Raw genomic sequence first — 25,009 nt, 5'->3', positions numbered from 1 at the left:
ACACTTCCTTCCATTAGACGCAGCTATTGCCGTCGTCCAAGCAGCCAGGCGACTCGTCGAGCCGTCCGCCGCCTTGATCGCGTCGGGGGGATCCAATGGCGCCAGTATTGGACAACAAGCGCGCTCAAATTCCATTGTCGAGCAGTCTGCAACCATCTTGAGCAGGTACTTTGGACCATGTTTTGTGCGAAAGGCATGCGGAAACCAGAGCGTATCGCGCCACATTTCAATCGCTTCGACTGTTGCCACGGACACCTGAATCATAGATTGCATCCACACTGCTTTGTCCATTGCCGCATGTTGTTCGCGGGCTTGCTCGAGCAATTCTTCACGATACTGAATGCAGTGTAAAACACGCAGCGTGCACTGAAAATGCACCGTGAGCAACTGGACTTGGTGCACTAAGCTTGGAATACACCCCCCGTGCAATACAAGAAACGAGTCGCGATCGACATGGGGAATCTTCAACTCTTCCCACATCGTCTCCATTCGCACCCTCAACCGATGCTTGATCGCATCGAGTTCGTTCACGTCAAACTCCAGTGCAAGGTTGCGACTTTGGTCAAGGAGCTGCCTACATCGCAGGAGCACGTGCGCGGGACTTTTCCGTGACACACACAATTTCCGTGGCAGTTGTTCGATCCACTTGTACGCCCCTGTCGGTTTGGCCGCTTGAAGTCGTTGGGGCAACCCAGGGTGATTTCTCAAGACTTTCTCGACATGGTGGCTACGAGGTTGACTTGATGATGCACCTCGTTGACTGGCGTTCATCGTTCGTGACGTATTGGGCTTCATTGCCGGCAAGGGGTCGCCAGTTTTCTGTCGGCGTGATGCTTCTTCCGTCATTCCTGCCACCTTGCTCGCATCGTCGTGCGCCTTTTCAACTCGAGATATCCGGATAATCGCGGAGAAATCCCGGATAATCTGGCGGGAATGCCTCGCCAAACTCGCTTTCCTCTGTCCCATAAGGTCGTCATGAACGCGCCGTTCCACGACGATGCCATGCTGGACGACGCAATGCTCGTCGATGCCTTGAATTCTATTGAGTACATGAATGGAATTACCAAAGACGCAGCACCTGTCGAAGGTAGCGCCATCATGAGCACAGAAGGTGACCATCAGGCGTTCGAAGATGAACCCAATTCCGCATTTCATGCGGCCACCGACGCACCATTATCGGCGGTGGAAGGCCAGACGACGTTGTCGCGCGTAGAGAACACAGACAAAGTAGTGTCCGTTGGGGAGACTTCACCCACTGGCCCAACTGCCGCATCGACGATCCCTGTCTCTCGGACGCCTGTGGTTGATTCGAGTTCAGTCACGACACCTGCCTGCACTCAATCGATGCAACTCGAAGCAGCATCAACCGGTGCAGGCAGCACGCAGCATTCAGGTTCGTCGGCGTCTCCATACAAGCGAATCGTCGTGACCAAGGAAAGCGGACTGCTGGGATTTGGCGTACTACCCGTCCGTGGTGTTTGTGGGGTTCAAGTGTCGACGTTGCAGCCCGATTCAAGTGCCGCTAAGGCGGGTTTACGTGTTGGTGATGTGCTGCTCAAACTGGACGACACGGACGTGAGCAACATGGCAATGCCAGCGATCATTCAGATCCTTCAGGCCGTGGTCACGGGCAAGCCACTACACATCTCGCTGTTCAGGCCGTCCGTGGCAGTGCCAACGACTGCTCCAATTAGCATGTCCAAGCCTTTAACGTCAGCTCTTGCCCAAAGAGGTCCTTCCACAGATGCTTCCTTGGCACCGTCGGCCAAGAAGGCCAAAACGTCGAATGTAGGGGCTTCATTCTCGAATTCGTCTCTACCTGGGGCAACCACATCCTTCGTCGACACTGCGACCCTCAAGAAGCAACTAGACGCCATGACGAAAGACCTCCAAGTTGCAATCACCGACAAGGTCAAACTTGCCGAGAAGAACGCCATGCTGCGGAAGCGCGTGCAGCACATGGTGATCGCAGGAGATGAAGACAAAGTAAAGCTCAAGGCCGAGTTTGAGCAGCGCATTGCTGCGCTCGTGCAAGAAAAGGCGCAGCTCCAAAATTCCCTGGCAACAGTCAAAGCGCAGGCGCGGCTTGACAGCCGTGCGGTTTTTGACACGGACGTGACAAAGGAATTGAAGACTCAGTTGGAAGCATTGCAGCGTCAGGTGGACCAGTTTGAAGCCCTTGAAAGGAAGCGAAAGGACGTTCGGAAGGCTCACGCGAGCATCGAACTCAAGCTCGCAGGTGCGTCTGGGAAAAGCCCACAGTCACGCGTTCACTCATGCATCTTGTAGACAAGTGCAAGATGCAACTGCTTCGTGCAATTGTGGACAAGGTCACCGGAGAGCTTAAGGCAATTTCTCAGCAGAGAGCGCAGTCAAGTCTGCGGACGAATGCGTTTGGCGCTGCAGGGACAGCGTCGACTACACCGTCCCATGTAAAAGTCCAGCTTGAGTTGATTCGACGCGTGAGTGTGAATCAGTTGTTTGGCATCCACGCAGCGACGGATCCGCTCGGATTTCCTGTCCTGAGCCAGTTGCAAATGACGCTACCAGAGAGCAGAATCGCAGAGGTCGTTCCGAACACTCGGTACACGCGGGGAACTGAGGCGCTGTCGTAGGTGTTTGGGAAGCAGCTGACGTACGAGGAACGACCAGGACTGAACCTTACAGTGTCTGCACCCATGGTACGTAGTGGCGTCTGGGCGTGCGATGTACTTATACCGGCGCGGTGGGGGCAGGAGGTCCACTACGACCCGACGACAGAAGTGCTCCAGGTTACTTGCAATTGGACCGAGCAAAACGTAATTCGAGAGATAGCGCGCAACATTCGGATGTAAATAATCGAGTTGTTCGTCATCAAGGCAGTCAGTTGGCTTGAAGGCGCTTCGATGCATCCATGCGGACGAAAGGTCGAGGTTAGCGCGGCGTTGCATCGATGCGGTTCAGTTCGTGGCACACGTACTCGAGCTTGCCGCACACGAGGTGCAGGTTGGCTTCCGTGCGCTCACACCACTGCTCAAACAGATGCAGGTCTTCCACCTGCGTCTGGAATCGCCGGAGTTCAGCTCTCCATCGCACGACTTTTTGATGCCGTTGCACTTGGACTTTGCCGAGCTGAATGCACGCATCTTGAATTGCCTGTTGTGTGGTGATGACGTGATCCATGGCGCCGTCCACGGGCTGCGCCAATGATTTGTCCATCGCTTCGAAGGCAGATTCCATCTTTAACAGTGCAGCATGGCGCGCCGCTTTCTGAGATGCTTCCAGCGCTACCAACTCGTTCTGGAACTGGTCTTGGAGCATCGTTGTTGTCGGGTATGCTCCAAGTTCAGGAAACGAATGCCCGAATTTAATCCACCAATCATGATGCAGGAAACTGAATTGGTGAAATTTGATTCGTTGAAATCATTGCACCAATGAACAGTCGTCATATTCGTTCCAAAGGGACATGGAATCGGACACGGCGGCACAAACGCGGCACCTCCGGTACTTTGTCGCGCTTCATGCCGCGTACATGCAGAAACGCGGCAAGGGCATTGGTCGTAGAAGTGAAGGCACTTTTCCGCATGGAGCTCCATTCGACCTCCGAAGTCAGGCGTTTGAGCTGCACTTGGAGAACCTTTACCACTTGGTTGTCCATGCGGCTGCAGAAGGAGTCATCGCCGCCGCTGAACGGGACTTGACCATTGTCATGGTCGACGAAAAGCTCTCCTTGCTACCGAGCGTTCGGAGTTACATCACACGGGAACGGTATGACATTGCGGTCAACACGGACAAGCAACAAGTGGCCCCTGGGCTCTGGCTGACGTCAACGCTGAGCCTCCAGAGGTTATTGGCGTTGGACGAGTCGTCGCCGCCCAAGTTTCGACGGACTTTGGTCTGCTGCACGAAGCGGGAGCCTGGTCCACTGCTCGAAAGCGATGACACATTGGATCTCATGGTCGAAGATGAGGGGACGATTGACTTTACTGCGATCGTCGCACGCCTCCATGAGAAGAAAGCAGACCGTCCGTGCATGATTGTGCACTGCGACTCTGGAACTTCGTTGAGCGGCGCCGTGTGCATCGCGTACGTCATGGCGACACACTTCCTTCCATTAGACGCAGCTATTGCCGTCGTCCAAGCAGCCAGGCGACTCGTCGAGCCGTCCGCCGCCTTGATCGCGTCACTCCGTGCATTCGCCGCCAAGTTGAACCTCGACGTCGACGTCGACTTGTTTCGACCTCTTTAATGTAATACGTCCATGGAAGTATTTGTTGTGGAGGGAACTGGTCTAGAACAAGTGGAAAATTCGTCGGGATTTCGAAAATGTTAGATCGAGGAGGAAGCGCCGCCGCACCGGACGTCGTGGACATCTCGCCAGACGGGTCGTTTGACATCCAAAACCAAAGGCAGCCTGGCGTGACGTGGGAAGAGCTCAAAGCGGAAGGCAATGCATGCTTTCAGAAGAAGGACTATCCGAATGCCCTGGACAAGTACGCAGCCGCGGTCGTCGTCGCACCGTGCGATCAACGGCACTTCTTGCACGGCAATCGGGCCACGTGCCTGTTTCAGCTCAAGCGATATCGTGACGCATTGAATGAGATCAACATTGCGTTGGAACTGGAACCGACATGGGACAAAGGTCTGAGCAGGAAACAGTGCATTCTCCAAGCAATGCGCAGAGCACAACACCAACCGACGTTGCAAGCGCCGCTTGGTGCCGTGTACGCAGACAAAGCCTCCGTGATTCCTGACACGTCCGAGTCGAAAGCATCGCAATTGCTCTGGCGGCGCCTCATGTCAGGGCTGGAGACCACCAACCAAGACTGCCTCCATGGCGTATTTGCCAAACTCTCCAACGAAAAGGAGTTTTGCCGGGTAATGTACCCTGGCATGACCGCTGACGACATCCGCACAAACCACATGCCTCGAACACTCAAGCAACTACTCGAAGATCCATGGTATGAGCAGGAGATGGTCGTCCTCATGCCGAAAATTCAAGCCAAAGCCAACTCTGTCCTCGACAATGTCAAGCGCAAGGGCGCGATAGTCGGTGACGTCATGGATGCCACAACGGAAGCCATTCTTCGCCCGCAAGTAGGTTTGCCATTTCACCAAGAAGCTTTCAACCGTATTCACTTGAGTTGTGTGGGTTCATATCTCGTGCTTCGTGACGCGCGAGGCTGCTGTAGGTTCTGCGCGAAGCATTTGGAAGGGAAGTCCTTGCAATGCTGCAGCGAGTCGCGACAAAAAAGCATGCAATGTTGGCACGAGACACTTCGCGCATCGCGGACCCGGACGCCGAATGTGCGTCGTGGGACCAGTTACACGATGCGACGCTGGCGTCGTTGTTGGATGCAAACTCCCCCGATGCGCAGTTCTACGGCGTTCAAGACGACTTCCTTGGCGCGGACTTTGTGCCACTGGTGCGGTCAGACGTCCTGCGCATGCACAAGCAAGGACAGCTTGTGCAAGGAGACATGTGCCTCGTTCGTTTCCTCGACGTGTCCAGCATGCCAACCGAATTGGCCGACAATTTTCCCGCTCTCGCGGAGCTCGTTGAAAAATTGCACGCATTGCCGCACGAAATCAACCACAAACGACGGCACTTGCCCAACCAACTGAGTCTGTGCGCTGAGTCCACATATTCCACGACGTTACTGGCGTTCCGCACGGGCGAAGGCCAGTCGATGCGACTGGATTGCGGTACGGACGTCCAGCACGACAATGGGTACAGGATCACTTGCATCTACTGCGTCAATGGACCGGAGGAAGGACGCGATGGAAGCGGGGCCATTCAAGTGCACACGAGAGCCAACCATGAAGCCACTGTGCCGTCTGTCTCTGATCGTCTAGTGATGCTTCAAAGTCAGCAGGTGCTGCATGCCATCGTGCCGGTCACTGGTCCTTCGCCCATGTACTACGTCGTGTTTCGAATCCACGGATCGTCGTCGTGATCGTTGTAGGCATCTTGACTACGGAATCGTAAGGTCGCTGTTGGTGACTTTTTCAAGAAACATTGCGTTTATATCGACGGACGCATGGCGCAGGACCTGCCTTCGCTTTGTGACAAGATTGGAGGGTTTGGTCATGGTGGGGTTGATATCTGCCGGTGTGTTTGCCGGATCCTTGGTTGAAATGATTTCAGTTGCAGTGGTGCGAGCAGCATCAGGCAAAGGCCCTGGCAGCGACGGCATCGACATCACACGAAGCGGTAAGCTGTTGGCAACGTGGAATGTTGCTTCCCTGGTGTGAGAGTCTTCTTGTGGCTGAGTCAAGTGCAATCTGCTTCCTTTTTGACGTCGACGCAATGCATTCGCGTGGGTCGTATGTGTTGGAGGCGTCCGTAGCAAAGGAAGCGGTGGTCCTTGATGCAAGCTGGTCAACGATTGCGTGAGAACGCAGCTTCGGAGCGGGTCGGTTTGTTGAAGCGATACGTGGATCGTTGGAACGGGGGTGCTGTGACTAGCAGACCAGCATCGAACACAAGTTATCGTATAGCATTGCGAGCACCACAGCGTCGCTTCATTGATATCGCACTGCGTGCACACCAGTGCCATCGAGCTCTCGTTCGTGCCTTCTTGCTGAGTGATATCATTGTTTGGGACAGGAAATGGGTCTTGGAGGCGCGCGCTGTGGAGGCGTGTTGGTGGGCGAGAGGTCGCAATGTCTGAGGTCGAGTCGCAACTTGTTCTGGTGGGGGGTCGGGTATCAACTTGCATGGGAGTCGCTTCATCGTGATAACGCGATTGCTCGCGAGATTTGGCTCTTGATCGCATGTCTTCTCGCTGAAACAATGGAATTTCCTCGGGGAGAATGTGAGCAGCTGTCTCGCAAGCCTGCGAGCTCCAGTATTTGCGCAATCGTAGCTTTTGCTTGAGTTGATCTTCTTGCACCAGCTACAAGCGTAATGAATGAGTGCTCGACGACGTTTGGATTTAACAAGTACTCGTGCTTCAGCTGCCATGTCGGGGGCGGCGCCACTGCTTCCTGGAACGAGCCGTGAAGAGCCCAAAGACGAAGGCAATTGTAGTGCCGCTGGAATATCCAGAGTCAACGATTGGTTCACTGCAGGCTCCATGTAGATCGCAGACACGTTCGAGGATCTTGATAGAGGTGGCAGCGTCCTAGATACTGCTTGGATGGGCTCTATGGCTTCGATCGGACGAAATTGAACGGATGCGTCGCCGCGGACGTCGTGGCACACGATTGCCTCAACAATACTTCGCACAGCAAAGAGACATTCTGGAATGGTTGTGTTGGTGACCACAGGCGTGATCATATGTGCCAGAATCGTGCAGAACGAATCAGCATGCATCTGTCGGTCCTTGAGCACGCCGTGAGACGGCAGGGCCGTTCCAGGAAATCGCTTGGCCAGCCGTTGGGCAACGAGATCAAGCACGTGTGGAGAGATGATGGTGGTGTGTCCGGCGGCAATCTTGGCGGCGACCCACACTGGTGCCAGCGCGTCGAAGACCGTGTGTCGCAGCGAATCGCTCTCGAGCATCCACGAAAACATCGCGCACTTTGCATTGACATGGCGATATGTTTGACGCGACAAGGGCGGCGGTGCAAGGGCTGTTGACGTCGCGGCAGTCCTCACTGGGCGATCCATCGTGGACGACAAGTTTTGCTTCGAATTGTCAGCAGTGTGTCGACGTGCGAGCTGCTGCATGGACTCGGAGCTGCCGCCGCCTGCGTCGAGATATGCATGATCTTCTTGAGACAAGTTGGCATTTAGAAGAACATCGCTGTCGAAGTCGCCCCATCTGCCGAGCATACTCGGTCGGTGGTCAAGTCGGCCCCACGCTTGAAAATAACTTGCAACAGTTACACTGGCGAGATGTCGGAAACCACTTCATGAAGGCCCGCGCCGTGCGAAAGAAGCGGAACGACGCAGCCAGCCTCAAGTTCTGCGACGTGGAGTGGCGCTTTTTGCGCACTCCGACGGCATCGTCGCCGCCGTCGAGTTTTGAAGCTGGCTTCATCGATCGTTTGCAAGCAGACCACTCATTCGGGGACGACAGTCAAAACGGCATTGGAGGCCCACGGGTCCTGGCCATGCTCACAGGCGAAGCGGCCAAAAACGACATGTTGGATTCGCTCATGACAGAGCTCAATACACTACGAGAAGCGAAAGACCTTGAGCTTCGACAGGCCATTGTGGATCACCAACGAGCGCACGGCTTCACCACTCCATTCGGCCCACCACTTGGCAGTTTAAAGGAAGCAGGTCCATTCTCCATGGGAGCAATCGCTTCTGCAAAAACCATGGCGAAGAGAGGCACGATGCAGAGGCAACGCTCGTCAATACACAATCCTGACGACATGGCAGCCGCACAAGCAAGCGCCAAGGCAGCAGTTCAAGCTTCGCTGGAAAAGGCGCACGAAGACGCGACATGCCTCAAGGCTGACAATAGCGATGGATGTGACAGACCCACGACGCCGCACATCATTTGGCGCACCTCAGACAGAGTACATCTTGCAACAGACATTCCAAGTCAACTGATGGCACCGTCGAATCAACGGGCCTCGCCATCCACTGCACCAAAGACCTCACGCATACAATTGCCCGAAAAACCAAAAAAGTCCAAGTATGGGGCGTGGTACATGCCTCCGCAAGAATGGGGGAAACAAACAGTACGTCGAAGCGACGTTGAGTCCCTTCGCAACGACGAGCGTGCATTGGAAATACGTGATCAAATACCCAAGCTCTTCATTGCTCGAGAGTACAAGAACTTCATTTTGGCCAAAAGCGACGCTCTTCCGTCGTACTTGGATTCGTCAGGGTAGACACGTGATTTATGTAGTGAATCGCAAGAGGATGAACCGTATTTATGTAGTGAATGGCAAGAGGATGAAACGTAGTCACTTCGTCTGTCGACAATCGACTGCGGGTGTCGACCGTAATCGGCCAAACGGTGGCGGAGTAAGAGCACCATGTTGCACAAGAGCGCGATGGTGGAACCGTGTGGGTTTGCCAGTGTCGTGCCGGCACATCGTCGATGCTGCATCGCTTCATCTTGATCTAGTCGCCAAGGGTCAAATTCGACAATGAGCCATCCCAACTCGAGAATGTTTTTGCGCGGGAAACACGATACATTCTTTCATACTAATTTCGCGTTTGGGAGCTAAGCTGCCATTGCTTCCAAGACAGCAAATGGGGTCCCGGTGCGGATGACCTTGGTGAGCTTGAGGTCCGCTTGAAGGAAGAGCGCGGCAAACTCTTCTTCGGTTCTCTCGCGACCATTGAACATGACAAGCATGTTCATGTCAACGAGGGCTTCCGTGCCTTCCACAAGTACTTCTACGACAAGGACACGGCCCGATGCCGAATCCATTGCGGCGCGAATATTGCGGAGAATCTTGACACAATGCGAATCGGTCCATTCGTGCAAAACATGCTTCAAAAGATACAAGTCCCCAGGTGGAACAGAGTGGAAAAAATCGCCAGAAATGCAATCGATTTCATGGCTGACATGTTCAGCTGCAGCCTCGACGACTTCAGGGCGCTCAAAGAGAATACCACGAATGCTTGGACGGTTCAACCTGTGAAGCACGTCTAGCAAGAAATCGCCATGGGCACCACCGACGTCGACAATGCACATATCATCCGTGGCGATGTCTTCGAACTGGTACGCGTCCAAGCACACATCAGCTGACATGTGGTTTACGTTTTGCATTGCTTCGTTGAACTCATGACCTTCTTCTGGGTGTTTCGAGTAATAGCTGCCCAAATCCGCACCGAGTTCCTACGGTCAATAGCCGATATGCACATCAAGATGCAGAAACACTACGAGGACATGGCATTCCTACCATTTCGGTAGCCGGCACGCCAGATACAATGGTGGATTCGATATTGCCCCAAGGCAACCAGTGGCCATGTGCACACATGGTCACCAAGTATGCGCGCATAGATCCAGGAACGTCAGAGATCAAACACTCTCCAGTCGTGGTCAATGCAAACATATTGCCACCGGTATGCTCAAGGAACCCCATCGTCGACACCGCACGCAAGAGGCGGAACACGCTGTCCTCGTGAAGGTGAAAGTGCTCAGCAATCTCCTTGGACGACCGAGGGCCATCTCGAAGGAAGTCTGGGATCTTCAACGATGCCACCGTCGACAGACAACGCGTCGCCCACAAATTGCGCACGCACTCAAAGACTTGGAGCGCCGGGTCCGCCATTTTGACACGGCAGGACAATTTGGAATGTGCTGCGCAGGTCACTTCAATCGTCAGTAAAGTGTGAAAAAAAGTTTTTCTCATACGACCGGTGAAGTTTTGTCTTATTAGGAAAATAGTGATAAATTTGCACGACAATTGCTCAAAACGTATTTCCTCTATAAACAAATATCATATGCAATATAATGGGTTCACACAGCCATTGGCCAAGTTTTGGCGGGCATTTGGATCCACTGCAGAAGACCCTCCCCATGTCGACAACGACTGCCGCGGACATCAACGCCGCGTTCAACAACAACAGCTTGGACATCAAAGAAGATGCTGTGGCCACATGCATAGATCTATGCAAAGAGTTCGCTCTGTCGGCGGAATCGCTGGCCGAGCAATGGGATGTTTTTGCCATGAATGCGTCAATAAAAGTTGCCACTGTCGATTCCCTCGGCAAGTTTCGCGCGATGCTGTTTGACCAGGCAAACAAAAGATCCATCAAGCGAGAAACCAAGGAAACACTCAAGAGTAAACCCATGGTGAAGAAGGAGCCGATCGCTTCCGTGTACGGAATTCAACTCCCGACAGTCCACGACACTCCAAAAAAGCGCCAAGCATCTGCGAGCTTCCAAAGCCCCGACGCCAAGATATTGAGGACCTCGGTCTTTTCTCCATCGTACGTCGTTCTATGAACCATTTTATAGTTCATCAACAGTGAGCAGGTCGTTCCAGTCCCCACCGACCGCCGAGTATGCGTCCCGCACCAACGCCGGCGAAGTGGTCGACTCTTTCAACACATCGCTCAAGTCTCAGATCGAACCGGCGGAATACCGCAGTGATTCAGTCGAAGTAGAACGCCTTCATGGCGACAAGCAGATGAGTAAGTTCGTTCGAGCAATGTGGTCAAACTCAACGATTCCCACAGGTCCTTCGGCCAACTTCATGTACACCTCCATGTCGGACCGAGCAATTGCACTAGACACGTTGCTCGTGGACTTTCAAACGCGCATGGAAGCTCAGCTAGGCATCGAGTTTGGTGCGGTCGGTGATCCGTCTCCCTCCCAAGTGACAGTGTGTGGCCGCATTGTGTGCGAAGCACCCGAGGGCAAGCTGAACGCGAGTGTCATCCAATTGGAAGGTGCTCGCAAGCACTGCGGCGGTCAACGCGTGCTGCTCGATTTGAGCCAAGTGCCCGCCCTCGAAGCATTCCCTGGCAAGGCATGTCTCTCTGCAAATGCTATTGTTTCTCACGTCGACTAGTAGCTGGTGGCCGTCGAAGGTATTTACAACGACACACGCAACCCCATGCAAGTCAAGCGATTCATCGAGGTACGTGTGCAGGTTCTTCTCCCAATCATGTGATGCAAGCGGTTGGTGTTCGTAGCCGGAGCCTCTCGCGATGGTTGAATCGATTGCGAACGACAGTGCCCCGATTCGAGTCTTCACCGCGGCAGGACCTTTCACGGCCAACAACGACCCGCAGTACCAGCCGCTTAGCGACTTGATCAAGGTCGCGGCCAAGCAACGACCCGATGTTGTTATTTTGGTATGGCTCCTCCTGTCGAATTGTGCATCGCCTCAATTGCGACCGCGTAGATGGGGCCATTTATCGACGCCAACCACGCTAAGGATGGGATTGTATCGTACGATAACGTTCTCGTTAGTTTCGACGACATTTTTCTGTTCCAGAGTACGTCGAGAGTTGGCTGAGTTTGGAGGACGGGATCGCTGGGATTTTCATGGCACGGGTGCTGTTTTTAGTCATTACGAAGTTCAACACGCTCTTAGCCGAACTGCCCAACTGCCACTTGGTCCTCATTCCGTCCGTCCGCGATGTCCAGCACCCGTACGTGTACCCGCAGCCTCCATTCGACCGCAAAAAAGTCTTCGAAGGCCTCGACTCGCCCGACTTTCAAAAGGTACAGTGTGGAAGCACGTCCTTGGTTGTTGGTTCATCGGTACGCAGCGCGTGCACTTGCTGTCGAACCCCACGACGTTCACAATCAACGGCACGGTATTCGGCGCCACGACGAGCGACATTTTGCTCGAACTGGGCGGTGCCGAATTCCACCGATCCCAGCAAGCGGCCCAGCAACAGCGCCTTTTTCGACTCACAGAACAGCTCTTGCGCCAGAACAGGTGGGTACACGCTCTCAGTTCGTTCAGTCGCATAACGCGTCATCTCGTACAGTTTCTTTCCGCTGTTTCCGTCTACGGGCGACACTCCGTTGGATCTCAAGTACATCGACCAGTATCAATTGCCCGTGCGACCGGACGTGCTCCTCCTTCCGTCGGTTCTCAACCGATTCTGTGGCGTACGTCGACTGCAATAGGTGTTGCATTTTTCACTCACGTCGACACATTAGGCCGTGCAAGACACTCTTTGTGTAAACCCAGGCCAACTGTCCAAAGGTCAAGCTGGTGGCACGTACGCCGAAATCACAATCCTGCCCAAAGGCCACCACGAGTCCCCCGAACCGCATCAAGTCGCCCAGCGCACGCTAGTCGAAGTCAAGCGCATATAGTTGTACCAACAAGTGTACTCGGTCTAAACTCGATGTTTGAGTGCATCCAACGAACTGTCGTCGAGTGATACAGGCGACGTGGCAGTGCTGGTTGTCGATCCAGGTGTCTAGGCCGCCACATCTCGATCAGGTCCCGCTCATGCACTTCAGTACTTACGTCGGGGCGCGCGATGGCGTCATTGTCGGTACTCTCATCGGTCTGGAGCAATGGACAATGCTGCAACTTGATCCTACATGCACCCTGTGAATTGCCGACTTGCACAACATGTCGTTTTTCGTACACGGGGTTGTCGGGAGTGGGGTGGTCCCTCCGCCGCCGCCAACTCTGCATTTCGTGGAATACGAGGCTGCTAAGACTCAACACCCCCACGACCGTGCATATCTGGAGCATCAAGAAGACCGAGTCCCATGCACACGTTGTGGGACACACCGCATGTGCGGTCGCGGGGATCGGGTCGCACGTCGAGTGGCAGTTGGCGATGCGACCAACCAAGTACTGTGCGACCGCAGCGCCAATGCTGCCGGTTCCGTCGATGATTCCTGTGACGGTGGCCAGCGCTTGAGCGTTCTTCGCCAGCGTCTGGTGTGTGCCGAGATCCGCCGAGATCGTCGTCGTGATGAGCATTTCCGGACCACCCATGAGCACCCCTGTCAAGAAGAGCAGAACTCCCGTCATGTGCTCGGATGCGCCAAATAGAAATGCCATGTCGATGCTACAAAGAAGCAGCAGACATCGTTGAGGTGGTCACGTTCGGTCGACGATGGGGGTACCCGGCGAGGCAGAGCGAGAGCACAATATACAACGACCGCTTGCCACCCATCCGATCGGTGAGGTAGCCCCCGGCGACCGACCCGATGATCGCACCGACATCGTACAGCACCTAGTTTACGTCAGGATCGCGGTCACTTGCAAACGTCGTCGTCGAACCCACCGAGAACAAGTTGGCTTTCGAGTTGTTCATGTGTCGCTCAGCCGTCAAATAGTACGGCACCCAAAAGAAGAGCGAGTATGACACAGACTTGACACACGCATACGCTATCGCATACGACGCAACACCAGGGATCATCCAAGCTCTTGAGAACGAAATGCCAACGGGTCCCCCTTCCACAGGGACCTCCTTGTTGTCCGAGGCAGGTATTGACAGCGTTGTGGCCTCAGTGTCGTCATGGAGATGCTTGGGAGGCGCTGGTACGAGAAATAGAAATACTATAAGGGACTGCACGAGCATGATCACTCCCGACGCGACCATGACCAACTTCCAAGCGACGGACGCTTCCGCCACGTGACACAAGATGCCGACTAAAGCTCCGCCACAAATGTTGCCGAATGATGCACAGCTGCTCCATAGGCCCAACACAACGCCGCGCTCACCGTCGCCGAACCACCGCGACCTAGGCATGGTTTTAACTTCAAGCTCGTTAGAGATTCCGTACATGATTGCCACGTTGGACGGCCACCCCACGGACTGGACGGCACCGTTGACACCCCACAGCATCAAATAAAACCAAAAGACGTGATAGTTTGCCAAACCCGCGACGCCGAATGTCATCAGCACGAGCGCGACTCCGACCATGCCTCCCGCCAAGAATTTGCGAAGGTCGAGTCGGTCGCCGAGCATGCCACTGGCGTACAACCCGATGGCATAGAGCCCCAGAAATACCATGTCCATGAGGCCATACATATTCGATTGGCTCGTAAGCGACGATGCCATCCATTTCTCCTTGCTCAGCTCGCCCTTGATCGACCCAAACGACTTTCGGGCGACGTGAAAGATCGCATACGTGACGTATGTGATGGCGAACGTGCGAAGCTTCATGAGCTTCAAGCTTGGCACAGTTTGCAGCGGCAAACAGTCTTCCAAGCTGGCCTTGGCGGCACCCGATGTCGCCATCGCGACTCCCGCTGCTTGAGGACGATGTGCAAAAAGTCCACGTTCTGAAACTATCATTGTCAAGGGTTAATCTCGTTTTTCACGACTAGAACATGGTTTTATTCCATTTGTGTTGCGCTTTAATATTTAAACGCAAACTACCCACCGTTTTAAACAGGTTTGACGCATTAAACGTGCTAGCACATTCGAACGGTTAATTCGACCAAAAAGGAATATATATGGTGAATTATATACTATAATGAAACCTTATTCAGATTTGAAAAAGGCGCCAAGGTATCTTTCCATCAGCAGACATCAATTCACCCGAAAACGCGCAAGATAACGACGAGATGTGGTCGTCACAGTACTCCGAAGACGATGAAGACGTGACGGGGGTATCGCAGGACATGATGCGAGAGTGCGAAGAGGACCTGGACAACGATCCTGGGTTGAAAGTTGTGGAAGGAGACAGCCTGGCGGAAGAAATGACTGCGATGAAGGAAGTGTTCCTGCGAATGTCGGAAAAAGTACGTTGTATTATCGCAGTATTCGCTTACTAACCCTTGGAACCGCGGCAGAAAGTGCGCCAGAAACAGCAAAGTCAGCGGGACTGTGTCCGAGTGTACTGTGAGGCCTTTCAAAGCGACGTCGAACGGATCTTCGCGACGTCTAAAAAGAGTTGCATCGATGAAGCGGAGACCGTCAACAAATCCATCACACAAACGTCTACTCGACTTGAACAGCAAAAGAAAGAGTTAATGTACGTTTGATATCGACAATCCTAACTATTCAACACACTATTCTAGGCAAGTGCAAGAATCATTTGAGTGCAACTTTAGGGCATCAATCGAGAGTATCACAAGTGAATTGGAGAGGCTCAAAGATCTGCGGGTCAAGATTATGGACACGTACGAAAAGGGAAAGCTCGAAGTTGACAAATCCTTTCGCGACGCATTTGAAAGTTTGGACACAATGTCAACTCGCCTTCAAATTCACGCTGGGCAGATTTGCACCGATTCAAGTTACGTCAAGGTGTTTCAAAGTCAAGTCGAGCGTTTGATGTAGCTGTTATGTGCAACACCCCAGTATTGTGTGGTGCGTCGCACATGACCATTTATTGGCACATCTTCTATAATCCACTTAGACTTCTATCCAGTCAGAATTCCCGCGTTGGTGAGTGCACTTTGGAGCTTTTGAAACACCACGAGTTGCTCATCAGCGGTCAAGCGTTCGAGCATGCGCAATGCACTTGAAATTCGGTCTGGCCGTTGGATAAAGTTCGTGTAATACACATACGTGAACATGCCCATGATCACTTGGCAATCCATGCGATCGACCACGCCACCGTGTCCTGGAATACTTGATCCAAAGTCTATCACACAACTACTTCAGCCTTCCAAGACAAACCCAACAGGTTTGCCCACATTACCTTTGATCTTGAATGCTCGCTTGAAACCGGACGCAAAGAACCCTCCAAATGGCGCGACGAGCGATGCAAAGACGGCAAAGCACACCATGTGGAACTGAATCGGCGCCACAGTGAAGGGGAAATGGGCGTACACTTGCGGCACGTAGATGTCACCGGGGGTGCACCCTTTGAAGTCCAAGTGGAAGCCAACTTGGGGGCACATCATCATTTCAAACTGCAACATGAATCGGGAAAAAACAAAGGACCACAAAATCGTGATCAAGAGCGCACCAAAGAACCCTTCCCACGTCTTCTTCGGCGACAATTTCGGAATCAGCGGCGTCCGTCCAAAGAAGAACCCGCAAATGTAAGCAAACACGTCGTTGACGATGATGAGCGAGCACGGAAGGAGGAACCAAAAGAGTCCGGCAAACATGTTGGAGATCATGAACGTCGACTGGGCCACGATGATCAAGAGCGCGACATGGCAGTACGCAAATTGGGAGAACTGGTACTTGTAGTGCTTGCGCTTTCGCAAAGAAAACACAAACGAGACAAACCCACCCACGTACAGCGCGAATGAGATGGCCGTGTGGTGCTTGTTCACAAACCCTTTTTCGAGGATGTACAGCCCAAAGAGCGTGTCGAATTCGTGCATTTCAAAGTGCGGCATCAGCGCGCGGCCGTACACGAAAAACACGCACACAAAGAACCAGTAGTAGTACAGGCGGCGAAACTTGGGCATCTCGTTCTCCACTTGCTGCTTGAACATAAGACTCACGAGCTCCGCGTACATGGTTGCTTGGAGGGAAAACACCAGCAAGCAGCACCCGACTTGCTTGAACCCGAACACTATGACGAGGAACCCAACCACCATGAGCAGTGTGTACAGCGTGCGCGTCTTGAAGCTCGACCACTTCTTCGCCTTGTCTTCGTCAACGAGAAGCGTCACTTTCTTCTCTTTCGACGACAAGTTCCATCGCGGTTCTCGTAAGGGTTTGTCGGACGGTGCCGTGTCCGATTCGGACTCAGACCCGTCGTCAGCATCAGGTGCCGCGACCTTTGCATCATAGCGCCGTCGAAGCTCGTTGTACTCTGGCTCCGATACTGTTTCTTCAGCGTCCTTGACCCCACGGCGGCGTTGGCGCGCACTGGGCGTTGTCGACGCCATCGTTTTCGAACGGACTGTTGAGCAACCGCCCCAGGTTTCGTCGAGCTTCAAGGATTTAGATCCCAATGATTGGCTTCAATGAGAACAATTGAAGTATTAATATCCAATCAAACTACATTCGTGCTGAACCTATCTCACAGATGCATGTCCCTTGTCCCCCCCCTCGAACAGTCGTCGGGAGATGGGACGGAAGGGACCGCAAAGGCTTAAAAGCGATGCAGCGTGCGTGCGCGGAGTTGTGAACGAATGGAAACGGGCGACACGCGTTTTGATCCACTCTCGTCTTTCATCCGTCGTGGAACGCCGTCGGGAGGCGACAAAGCCGAGTAGTCTGCACTGCCACCGACAGGCAGCGGTTTGTACGTATGTGAGGGAGCAAAGGCAAGCGCCACAGCGCTGCCCAAGCTTGACTGTGCCAAACGCGTCACATGCCACGTTAAGGCGTCCCGCAAGATCGCGCGTCTCTACTTGCGCATCAATCAGTGGATTTGAGTCACCTGGATCGTTGCAAACGTTTGAAAACGATCCCTTTGATGGATGGTATCAAGCTATTGTAACAATGTAAAGTTATAATATAAGCTACGTCGAAACGTGAATTGCGTTCAGAAACGTCAGCATTTCAAAAATGCCCATTTTCTATACAGTGTGGAGAATACAAAAATCCAGTCTCAATATAATATATTGTACATCCCTTTTTATTGGTCGAATACACTCCACGCAGTGTGGTCAACGTGTAGTGCAGTACTTACGAACGATTGAATGACAGCGCAACAGAGTGTCGTATTTTACATATGCAATATATTATAACACAAGAATTTGTGTATTATAATAACAGTAGGATGTTGCAATGGCCATACAGGTGTTTAAAACGTTCGAATCACTGTTACAACCGCGATTTTGAGTGGGTGCGCAAGTTGGATGTTCAGCCGGATCCCTCATACTTCGACCGGACAGGACCAGCGCTCGCTGCTCTCTCCATGACATCGCCGCTGGCCCCGTCGTTGTGGCTGGAAAGCTCGAATTATGTGTCTCGCTTCCGCAAACTTGCAGATGACAACTTGACTTCTGTCCCCAAGATCTCGCATGCAGTCCCATCAACCGTCGTGGCAAGATTGTCCGCCACCAAGCTCACATTCGACGAACTGTCGCCGTTAGCCCAACGCGCACTGCTGTGGGACATGGGACTTGTCCGCGTGAATGACGGATCTTTCACGTTGCAGCAAGTATACACCCGTTGCACGAATGAAAACAGCACCACGGGCGCCACCATGGAGAACCTTATGGTGCCCAAGGAGAAGTTTTTAGCGACAGACCAGTCGGCCAGTATCATTGAATGCTCCGGGTTTGGGTATTCCTTCGTCCGCCAACAAGTCTCGAACGGTGTCAACTTAGATGTGGCCGCCAATTGTGCCGTGTCGAAGGCGAATCCGTCCACGAACAGTCATTCGAGCATGTGGGCGCAGGACGGCGTGCCATCGACGGACGTGCCGTTTCCAAAGATCCATCGGCATCAATGGAATAGCACAGACGGTCCGCCGTTCCTCTTCTTCTCCGTCCACACCCTGCCCGAAAAGTACGACGACGAGTGGCCGTGGGGGTCGTGTCCTGAAAACAAACCAGGTAGATTCCATCAAGTTGCTTCGTGATTCATCGCTGTCACATGTAGGCTCCCTCACGTTTCCGTGCAGGGTCTACGAAGAAAGCAAAGGCATGTGTCTGCCGTCGCCATCGACCGCCATGAACAACTGGCTGAATGCGATCGCGCGGGCCAAAACCACGAGCCCGCCTGCGACAACGACTCCTGTGCCATCTCCAACCCAAGCTCCGTCCTTGTCAACGGGTGCTGTCGTTGGCATAGTCGCTGGTGCCGTTGCTTTTGTCGCGTGTGGGCTGCTGTGCTTTATCCTGCGTCGTCGCAAGGCTCGCGCTGACGCCATCAACGACAACGACGGCACACCCACCACCACCACAGCAATGTACAACAGCAGCTTACAAAACAGCTCGGGCCAACCGCGATCGCACCATGCCGCAGCCCAGCCGATTCAGACCAACTCGTCCAAGCTCAACAGCTTCCAAGTCGACGCCTACCTGTGCACACGGCGCCTGCCGTACTCGTCGGTCGTACAGACGCGGATGCTATCCAAAGGCGCGTTCGGCGAAGTCTGGATCGGGTCCTACGACGGCATGACGGTCGCGATCAAGAAAATTCTGGACGCCAAGCGGAACGACGAAACCGAGCTCGAGTGTTTTGCCGAGGAGATTCGACTGATGGCGTCGCTGAGCCACCCAAACATCGTGACCTTTATCGGTTTTGCATGGAATACGCTGCAAAACATGTGCTGTGTCGTCGAGTACATGCAGCACGGCGATCTAGGGTCGTATCTTGTGGCCCACCCCAAGACCAACTGGAACGAGAAGCTCGTGCTGGCCGTCGGCATTGCCCGCGCGCTCGCATACCTCCATGCGCTCGTCCCGAACAAGATCATTCATCGTGATCTGAAAGCCAAGAACGTGCTTGTGTCGGACCAACTGGAAGCCAAGCTGTCCGACTTTGGCATTTCAAAGGAACGCACCACCGACGACACCATGACGGCGGGCGTCGGGACATCGTACTGGACCGCGCCAGAAGTGCTCAGCGGCCATCGGTACTCGGAACTGGCCGACGTGTACTCGTTTGGGTGTGTGCTAAACGAGCTCGGTAAGCGCTGACCGTGGTGCCGTCGCGGTCATGAGTGCTTTGTGTAGATACACACAACATTCCGTACGCCAACCTGAAGGGCGTGCCGGCCATGACAATTGTCCAGCGTGTGACGACGCAGGGCCTCCGCCCGACCTTCAACGACTCGTGCCCGAAACTCGTCAAGGATTTGGCGATGCAGTGCTTGTCGACGTCGCCGCGCGACCGACCGACGGCCGCCGAGATCGTTCGCCTCATCGAGATGTGGAAGGGCTGGTGAAAAGCACGCACGGTGCGCTGACCCCGTTGCATGATGTATTTAGATTTTTTTCACGTTCTAACATGGGCTGCATGGCAACGTCATGTACCCCGGACTTGGTTCCGGCTCGCTCGACACGAAGCGCAACACGCAAATATGCACGAAGCCAACTTGTTTAGAGCGCCGTTGAAAGAGTTCGCCATGGCTCGCGCGCCTGGCACTGTCCTCTACGGGGAAAATGACTCGTTGCGCCAAAGGGACAACGCGTGAGACCATGCGATCGCGCGGGAAAAATCGAGCCTAGACGTAGCCTGCGTATGGTTTGGCAGGGACTTCTCGCCGTGTGAAGAAAACGACGTCGTTCCAGTCGACTTCATCCGGCGTCGGTTGAAGGGGTTGGTTGCTGTCATCCAGCGACGACGACAGCCAGAATTCTAACCCTGGATGGACTGAGATGGTCGAGGCAAGGTCTGCTTTCGAGTGTCACGGCGATTCCATGACGGAACGGGGAGTCAAATACCATGCGAGAACCCGCAGACGGCGGCATTCAGCACGGTCTGGTCGGGGTATCGACTGGATGGCGGGGCAAAACACGTCTCGTTCATCGCACACGCGACCATGGGCGCCAACAAATGGATGGCTGCGACACCGCCTCGGGTGTACCTACACCACGTCACGACGTTGTGAACCCATCGAGTTGTGCAAGAGGACCGTCGAACCCTTGCAGGCCAGACCACCAGCATTGAAATAATGCGTTCCCGTGTTGGGGGCATGAAAAGTGCGCCAACGTGATAGGGTGATTGTTGGCAGCCAAGGGAAACGTCGCTCCTTGGACCGTGAAAAAGTGCCCGTCGACCGCCATCGCTCTAGAAATGACGTGGACGACATTCCCGCGACTGCCTTTGCAACGCACCTACGAATGCGATCCAGCGGACGGCGCAGCTCCACGTTTGCATCCACCCACAGCACCTACACCATCCATGCGTGAGGACGAATGGCTCGAGGTCACACAAACGGATGGCGAATTCGTACACGAGTGGAGAGAGCGCCCACGAAATGGGCAATCACGATCGGCTTGAACGCATACGTGCGCCGGAACTCAAACACATGCCGTGGAAGGCCGTTGGCGAGCGCATCGAAAGGCATGTAGTGCACCTGCCAATTCCAAATCGTGAGACAGATCCCGGCCGTGCCAGTGTCGGAAGGACAGCTACGCGAACCTGTGGCCACATTTGGACCATCGCTTCTGTCGCCGGATGTAAATCCAGCCCAACCACGTAAAGCGTCAACGACGGCTCCCATACACGCAGAGACCCGACGAGGTTGGCCAGACGACCTTCGTCCACGTACGACTGCGACACCGCCGTGACCAGTACCAAATCCTTTGGCATCGTTGATAGCATGCAAAGATAACGTCGATGTCGTACTGGAACGAGAGTGGGGGTCAACGACGACGGCAGCGGCAGGCGCGGCAAGGACGCGTCGAGTTCAAAGTCGACCGAGTGCTCAACGCCTACAGGCATGCACACGACGGCGGCGTGATCAAGCTGTGGTGGGTTTGTTCCAGATTTGTACCGCTGGAACAGGTTGGCGGATCCTGCTGAGGTCGCTTCGACGCGCTCGTGGTGACTGAAACGTGGAGGGTATGCCGGCCGGAAGGGAGGGTATTCGTCCACGGCAGATACACTATCGCCCGGGCTATGGTACATGAGACTATAATCGAGGAAGAGCGCTCGTCTTGAAAAACGAGTCTCCATGCCGTCGACGGAAGCAGGCGCACGTACAGCCATCAAATTCGTCGCACGTTCGCTTTGCTTGGTTTGTCGATATGCACACCGTGAAAAAGGCACGGTCGTCGAGGAGCAGCCGTGGCAGGGACACCGAAACGTGCGTCAGGCTGGCAGCGACAACTTGGCCGTTGCGCGGGTACAGGATTTGCATCTTCGGCATCGCGGCACTGGTGCCTACAGCGCATGCTTCCTTGACGACGTGGATGCTGGTGTGCACTACCACGAGGTATACGTACAAGCGTACGCTGCTCTCCGAAGTGTCTTGGCAACGGGTCGGGACAGCCGATTTGGTGCGGATGGGGACGCTCCCACTGCGTCGAGCCATGCTCGAACGACAAAAGTCCCCATTGGCGGCAGCTGGAAGCGCTGCAGCGGGATCGTAACGTCAGTCGTTTGGATGTGCGACAGGCTATCCATGGCCCGCAGAGTGTCCGTCGGAAGCGGGACGCAGTACGGGGGAGATGACGCGACCGACGTCGCCACACACACTTGGACGGACGTGCGGTTGGTCGAATGATTCGTATACGCCGCTGCGTGCTGGCGTAGTGTGGTGCAGTACAGCGGAATGAGAGAGTGTTCGAGGCAAAATGCATTCACCTACTGACCGCGATCGGATCTTGCTTGACTAGACACAGCAACGTACGAATTGATCCAACTGCGATGTTTGGGCATACAATGGAAGCACGAGGTGCTGCAAAGAGCCATCTATGAGAAGAGGGACATGCACATGCGCGTCGCGGACGCGGGCTTCGTGCACGGAGTGAAGGTGAAAGAATGCCTTGAGAGGTATGTCGACATCGTCCACCTCGGCTATCCCACCGACCACGCGAATACTTGATGCATCGGTGCCGTGGAAAGCAGGAAAGTTCATGGTCAGCCACGCGGCGCGCACGTCTTCGGCATGCAAAGCATCCGCCCACGCCGCCATCGCTACAGCAACACACCATGCCACCTCTCGAAGCATCACGTAAGATCGGGTAACAATGGACATCCGTTTTCAAAGGTTCTTGCAAATTCGATAAATTCTCCTCATACAAAACCCTATATATTTATTTGACTTCAAAAATTCGTATTTTTTGTTGTTGTCAACATGGTCATCTATACTCCAGAGGCACCTTCCGACGGGTGAACCGCAAGTGGCGTTCATTCTGGCGACCCCTCCATGTAGCAGCTTGACGGAGCATTGAATTACCACGACTGCCGCCCGTCGTTGGCGCACCTAAAATGCCAGAATACACACCAAACGCTTGCCAGGTGTCGCAATACAAAACGTCGACATGCACCAGACATCCCTGCCCAGGATGACGTGATGAAAGGGTTGTTTCAGGGCAAGCAAATTGGGTACAGCTCTAGACAATCTCGTTCATTATGGTAGACATGCATCGCCATCAGGCGAACGCAGTGTGGCAGCGTCAAGGACTCTGTACCCCGAGTAGTACTCCATGCAGGAGACTCTCTCAAGCTCCTCGACGGTGGTGTCGTGCACATGTTTCGGCTGTTGCCGTCGCATTTGATGTGCCGATGTCGACGTAGACTGTCCGATTTGACCACCTTGGAGGAAGGTTCGATGGGAGTGCCATGTCTTCCGAATGGGCTGGTCAACCTCCGCCTCATGCACACCAACTTATACAAATCGTCGTCCTGTGTGTTTTGGGATTCGATGTGTAGGCGATTTGCCGCCCTCCATCGATACCGGGCAACGCTATTCCAGGTGGACACCAACGGGATCGAATTGGTCGAGCTTTTGATCGCTGGTTAACGTTCCAAACCTCGGTGGGTTCAAGTCGGACCCACACCATTCGCAAATGAGTCGCTACAGTTGCTTGCGCTGGCATGTGATTTCGTCGGCATTTCCCCAATCGGATCATGACGATGTCTGCCGGACAGTTGTGGCGTTGTCATGCCAAGCGCAGTCACTTGTCTATCACGCTGACGTGCCACACGCCACGCTCTCCTATACGTATAGATGCTGCTTTGTTTTCGAATCCGACCAGGATGTCGCGTTTGAAAAGCTATCGGACGATCACCTCTCAACGCGATTCTTCCAACTGAATAGCATTGACAAGAAGTCATGCAGCAGCAATTCCAGTGCAAGGGCGGGAAAGTGGCATACAAGAACTCGGCACGGCTGCTAGTGACATTACTCGACAAGGTGTAGAGATTTCCCTCGCTCAAATCGCTGGTCGTCGAAGTAATCGCTTCTGCGTCAACCACAACAGGGGTGTACTCCTGGGCTTGACGATTGTCGAAGCATCCCCAAGATTTCCCGACCGCCGATGCAACCACGGCACGGAGGAAACGACGGCCTGGTAATGTCGGAATGGATTATCCTTCATTCCGATATATCGTCGCGCTCGTATTGGGAACGATAAGGCAGCGCAAGCAGAGGTCACGATGGAAGTTCGTCAAGTGTCGCTTGGAGCGGGTCTGCGTCGCAGGCGGAGTATCAATCATTGAAACCTGTACGGTGGAGCAAGTGTCTCGATCGTTCGAGTGCACCGCGTTGTACGAGTGCCACCTTTGCGATCAGGTACTGTGGGAAGGCGACCCCGTCAATACTGCTGTTGCATCGCATCTACGTCCTTCGCACCCTTCGGGCAGTTCGTGAGATGATGATGCATACCAAGATCATTCATCGGTTTGAACTCACGTGCGCAGCCACGCTGACTGGAGATGGCGGTAGCTCCCTCGCCGCACGCTGCCATCGTCAAGGTCCTTCAGCACCCGAAGCATTCTTGACAACACGACGTTGAAGTACATCCGGATCCGGATAATTGAAATCTGTTGATGAAGCAGCGGCATTGCACGATCTTCCACCCTCACACCAGGCCAGCGCGATGATGTCCCGCGCCATTCGACGGTGTGCGCGGCCATGTATGCAACAGCGCCACATGAGTGACAAAGCGTACATTCAGGACTGGATCAGACCGCAGGGGGTGACACCTCTGCACGAGACCCGCTACGACACATTGACAGTCACTCCTTCCCTTGCAGATGGCCTTGCCGACAGTGACCCATCGATTGTAAACCTGCGGTTGCATCGCCCGAAGAAACTCAACGCATTCGACATGCAAATGTGGAGCTTGGGTTCCATCGCCGCCATCGGAAGGTATATTGTCGGCGCCAATTTATTGGCATCACCAATGGCTCGCTGGC

General features: G+C 54.0%; 13 protein-coding genes across 13 annotated transcripts; 6 read left to right on the top strand and 7 right to left on the bottom strand.

The window, feature by feature from the left end:
- The first annotated feature begins 956 nt into the window (after positions 1-956).
- On the top strand, positions 957-2,861 carry H310_07631 (hypothetical protein). The gene is made up of 4 exons (XM_008873043.1): positions 957-2,239; positions 2,290-2,567; positions 2,616-2,681; positions 2,736-2,861. Exons 1-4 carry the CDS (start codon positions 976-978, stop codon positions 2,832-2,834), a joined length of 1,707 nt encoding a protein of 568 aa, XP_008871265.1. The 5' UTR covers positions 957-975; the 3' UTR covers positions 2,835-2,861.
- On the bottom strand, positions 2,699-3,321 carry H310_07630 (hypothetical protein). Its single transcript, XM_008873042.1, has one exon. The coding sequence runs from the start codon at positions 3,298-3,300 to the stop codon at positions 2,914-2,916; it is 387 nt and encodes a 128-aa protein (XP_008871264.1). The 5' UTR covers positions 3,301-3,321; the 3' UTR covers positions 2,699-2,913.
- Positions 3,322-3,407: 86 nt separating this feature from the next.
- On the bottom strand, positions 3,408-4,246 carry H310_07629 (hypothetical protein). Its single transcript, XM_008873041.1, has one exon. It carries the CDS (start codon positions 4,072-4,074, stop codon positions 3,730-3,732), a length of 345 nt encoding a protein of 114 aa, XP_008871263.1. The 5' UTR covers positions 4,075-4,246; the 3' UTR covers positions 3,408-3,729.
- Positions 4,118-7,784, bottom strand: H310_07627 (hypothetical protein). The gene is made up of 2 exons (XM_008873039.1): positions 6,929-7,784; positions 4,118-6,878 (listed from the first exon to the last, which is right to left on the bottom strand). The coding sequence occupies exons 1-2, from the start codon at positions 7,757-7,759 to the stop codon at positions 5,955-5,957; spliced, it is 1,755 nt and encodes a 584-aa protein (XP_008871261.1). The 5' UTR covers positions 7,760-7,784; the 3' UTR covers positions 4,118-5,954.
- On the top strand, positions 4,306-6,015 carry H310_07628 (hypothetical protein; the record flags this gene model as incomplete). The annotated part of the gene is made up of 2 exons (XM_008873040.1): positions 4,306-5,076; positions 5,172-6,015. 2 exons carry the CDS (start codon positions 4,306-4,308, stop codon positions 5,934-5,936), a joined length of 1,536 nt encoding a protein of 511 aa, XP_008871262.1. The 3' UTR covers positions 5,937-6,015.
- Positions 7,785-7,824: 40 nt separating the features above from the next.
- On the top strand, positions 7,825-8,930 carry H310_07626 (hypothetical protein). Its single transcript, XM_008873038.1, has one exon. It carries the CDS (start codon positions 7,840-7,842, stop codon positions 8,770-8,772), a length of 933 nt encoding a protein of 310 aa, XP_008871260.1. The 5' UTR covers positions 7,825-7,839; the 3' UTR covers positions 8,773-8,930.
- A 70-nt stretch (positions 8,931-9,000) lies between these two features.
- Positions 9,001-10,203, bottom strand: H310_07625 (hypothetical protein). The gene is made up of 2 exons (XM_008873037.1): positions 9,796-10,203; positions 9,001-9,731 (listed from the first exon to the last, which is right to left on the bottom strand). Exons 1-2 carry the CDS (start codon positions 10,165-10,167, stop codon positions 9,111-9,113), a joined length of 993 nt encoding a protein of 330 aa, XP_008871259.1. The 5' UTR covers positions 10,168-10,203; the 3' UTR covers positions 9,001-9,110.
- Positions 10,204-10,387: 184 nt separating this feature from the next.
- Positions 10,388-12,742, top strand: H310_07624 (hypothetical protein). The gene is made up of 10 exons (XM_008873036.1): positions 10,388-10,828; positions 10,875-11,032; positions 11,078-11,370; positions 11,416-11,481; positions 11,537-11,698; positions 11,749-11,842; positions 11,914-12,071; positions 12,119-12,291; positions 12,344-12,467; positions 12,519-12,742. Exons 1-10 carry the CDS (start codon positions 10,416-10,418, stop codon positions 12,675-12,677), a joined length of 1,800 nt encoding a protein of 599 aa, XP_008871258.1. The 5' UTR covers positions 10,388-10,415; the 3' UTR covers positions 12,678-12,742.
- Positions 12,473-14,608, bottom strand: H310_07623 (hypothetical protein). Its single transcript, XM_008873035.1, has 6 exons — positions 14,112-14,608; positions 13,610-14,069; positions 13,449-13,558; positions 12,959-13,390; positions 12,835-12,907; positions 12,473-12,784 (listed from the first exon to the last, which is right to left on the bottom strand). The coding sequence occupies exons 1-6, from the start codon at positions 14,567-14,569 to the stop codon at positions 12,701-12,703; spliced, it is 1,617 nt and encodes a 538-aa protein (XP_008871257.1). The 5' UTR covers positions 14,570-14,608; the 3' UTR covers positions 12,473-12,700.
- A 290-nt stretch (positions 14,609-14,898) lies between these two features.
- H310_07622 (hypothetical protein) lies at positions 14,899-15,857 on the top strand (the record flags this gene model as incomplete). The annotated part of the gene is made up of 4 exons (XM_008873034.1): positions 14,899-15,075; positions 15,127-15,308; positions 15,355-15,643; positions 15,693-15,857. The coding sequence occupies 3 exons, from the start codon at positions 14,899-14,901 to the stop codon at positions 15,611-15,613; spliced, it is 618 nt and encodes a 205-aa protein (XP_008871256.1). The 3' UTR covers positions 15,614-15,643; positions 15,693-15,857.
- H310_07621 (hypothetical protein) lies at positions 15,602-17,173 on the bottom strand. Its single transcript, XM_008873033.1, has 2 exons — positions 15,978-17,173; positions 15,602-15,920 (listed from the first exon to the last, which is right to left on the bottom strand). The coding sequence occupies exons 1-2, from the start codon at positions 17,125-17,127 to the stop codon at positions 15,697-15,699; spliced, it is 1,374 nt and encodes a 457-aa protein (XP_008871255.1). The 5' UTR covers positions 17,128-17,173; the 3' UTR covers positions 15,602-15,696.
- Positions 17,174-18,033: 860 nt separating this feature from the next.
- On the top strand, positions 18,034-20,603 carry H310_07620 (TKL protein kinase). Its single transcript, XM_008873032.1, has 3 exons — positions 18,034-18,747; positions 18,794-19,825; positions 19,873-20,603. Exons 1-3 carry the CDS (start codon positions 18,105-18,107, stop codon positions 20,082-20,084), a joined length of 1,887 nt encoding a protein of 628 aa, XP_008871254.1. The 5' UTR covers positions 18,034-18,104; the 3' UTR covers positions 20,085-20,603.
- Positions 19,004-22,781, bottom strand: H310_07619 (hypothetical protein; the record flags this gene model as incomplete). The annotated part of the gene is made up of 10 exons (XM_008873031.1): positions 19,004-20,533; positions 20,584-20,726; positions 20,783-20,929; positions 20,977-21,032; positions 21,096-21,218; positions 21,284-21,445; positions 21,491-21,776; positions 21,868-22,027; positions 22,090-22,450; positions 22,497-22,781. 10 exons carry the CDS (start codon positions 22,779-22,781, stop codon positions 20,364-20,366), a joined length of 1,893 nt encoding a protein of 630 aa, XP_008871253.1. The 3' UTR covers positions 19,004-20,363.
- Between the last annotated feature and the right edge of the window lie 2,228 nt (positions 22,782-25,009).

This window comes from Aphanomyces invadans, assembly GCF_000520115.1.
Source record: "Aphanomyces invadans strain NJM9701 unplaced genomic scaffold supercont1.14, whole genome shotgun sequence".
NCBI lineage: Eukaryota > Oomycota > Saprolegniomycetes > Saprolegniales > Verrucalvaceae > Aphanomyces > Aphanomyces invadans.
Note: the sequence above shows the minus strand (reverse complement) of the source record. Positions and strands in the feature narration are given on the sequence as shown.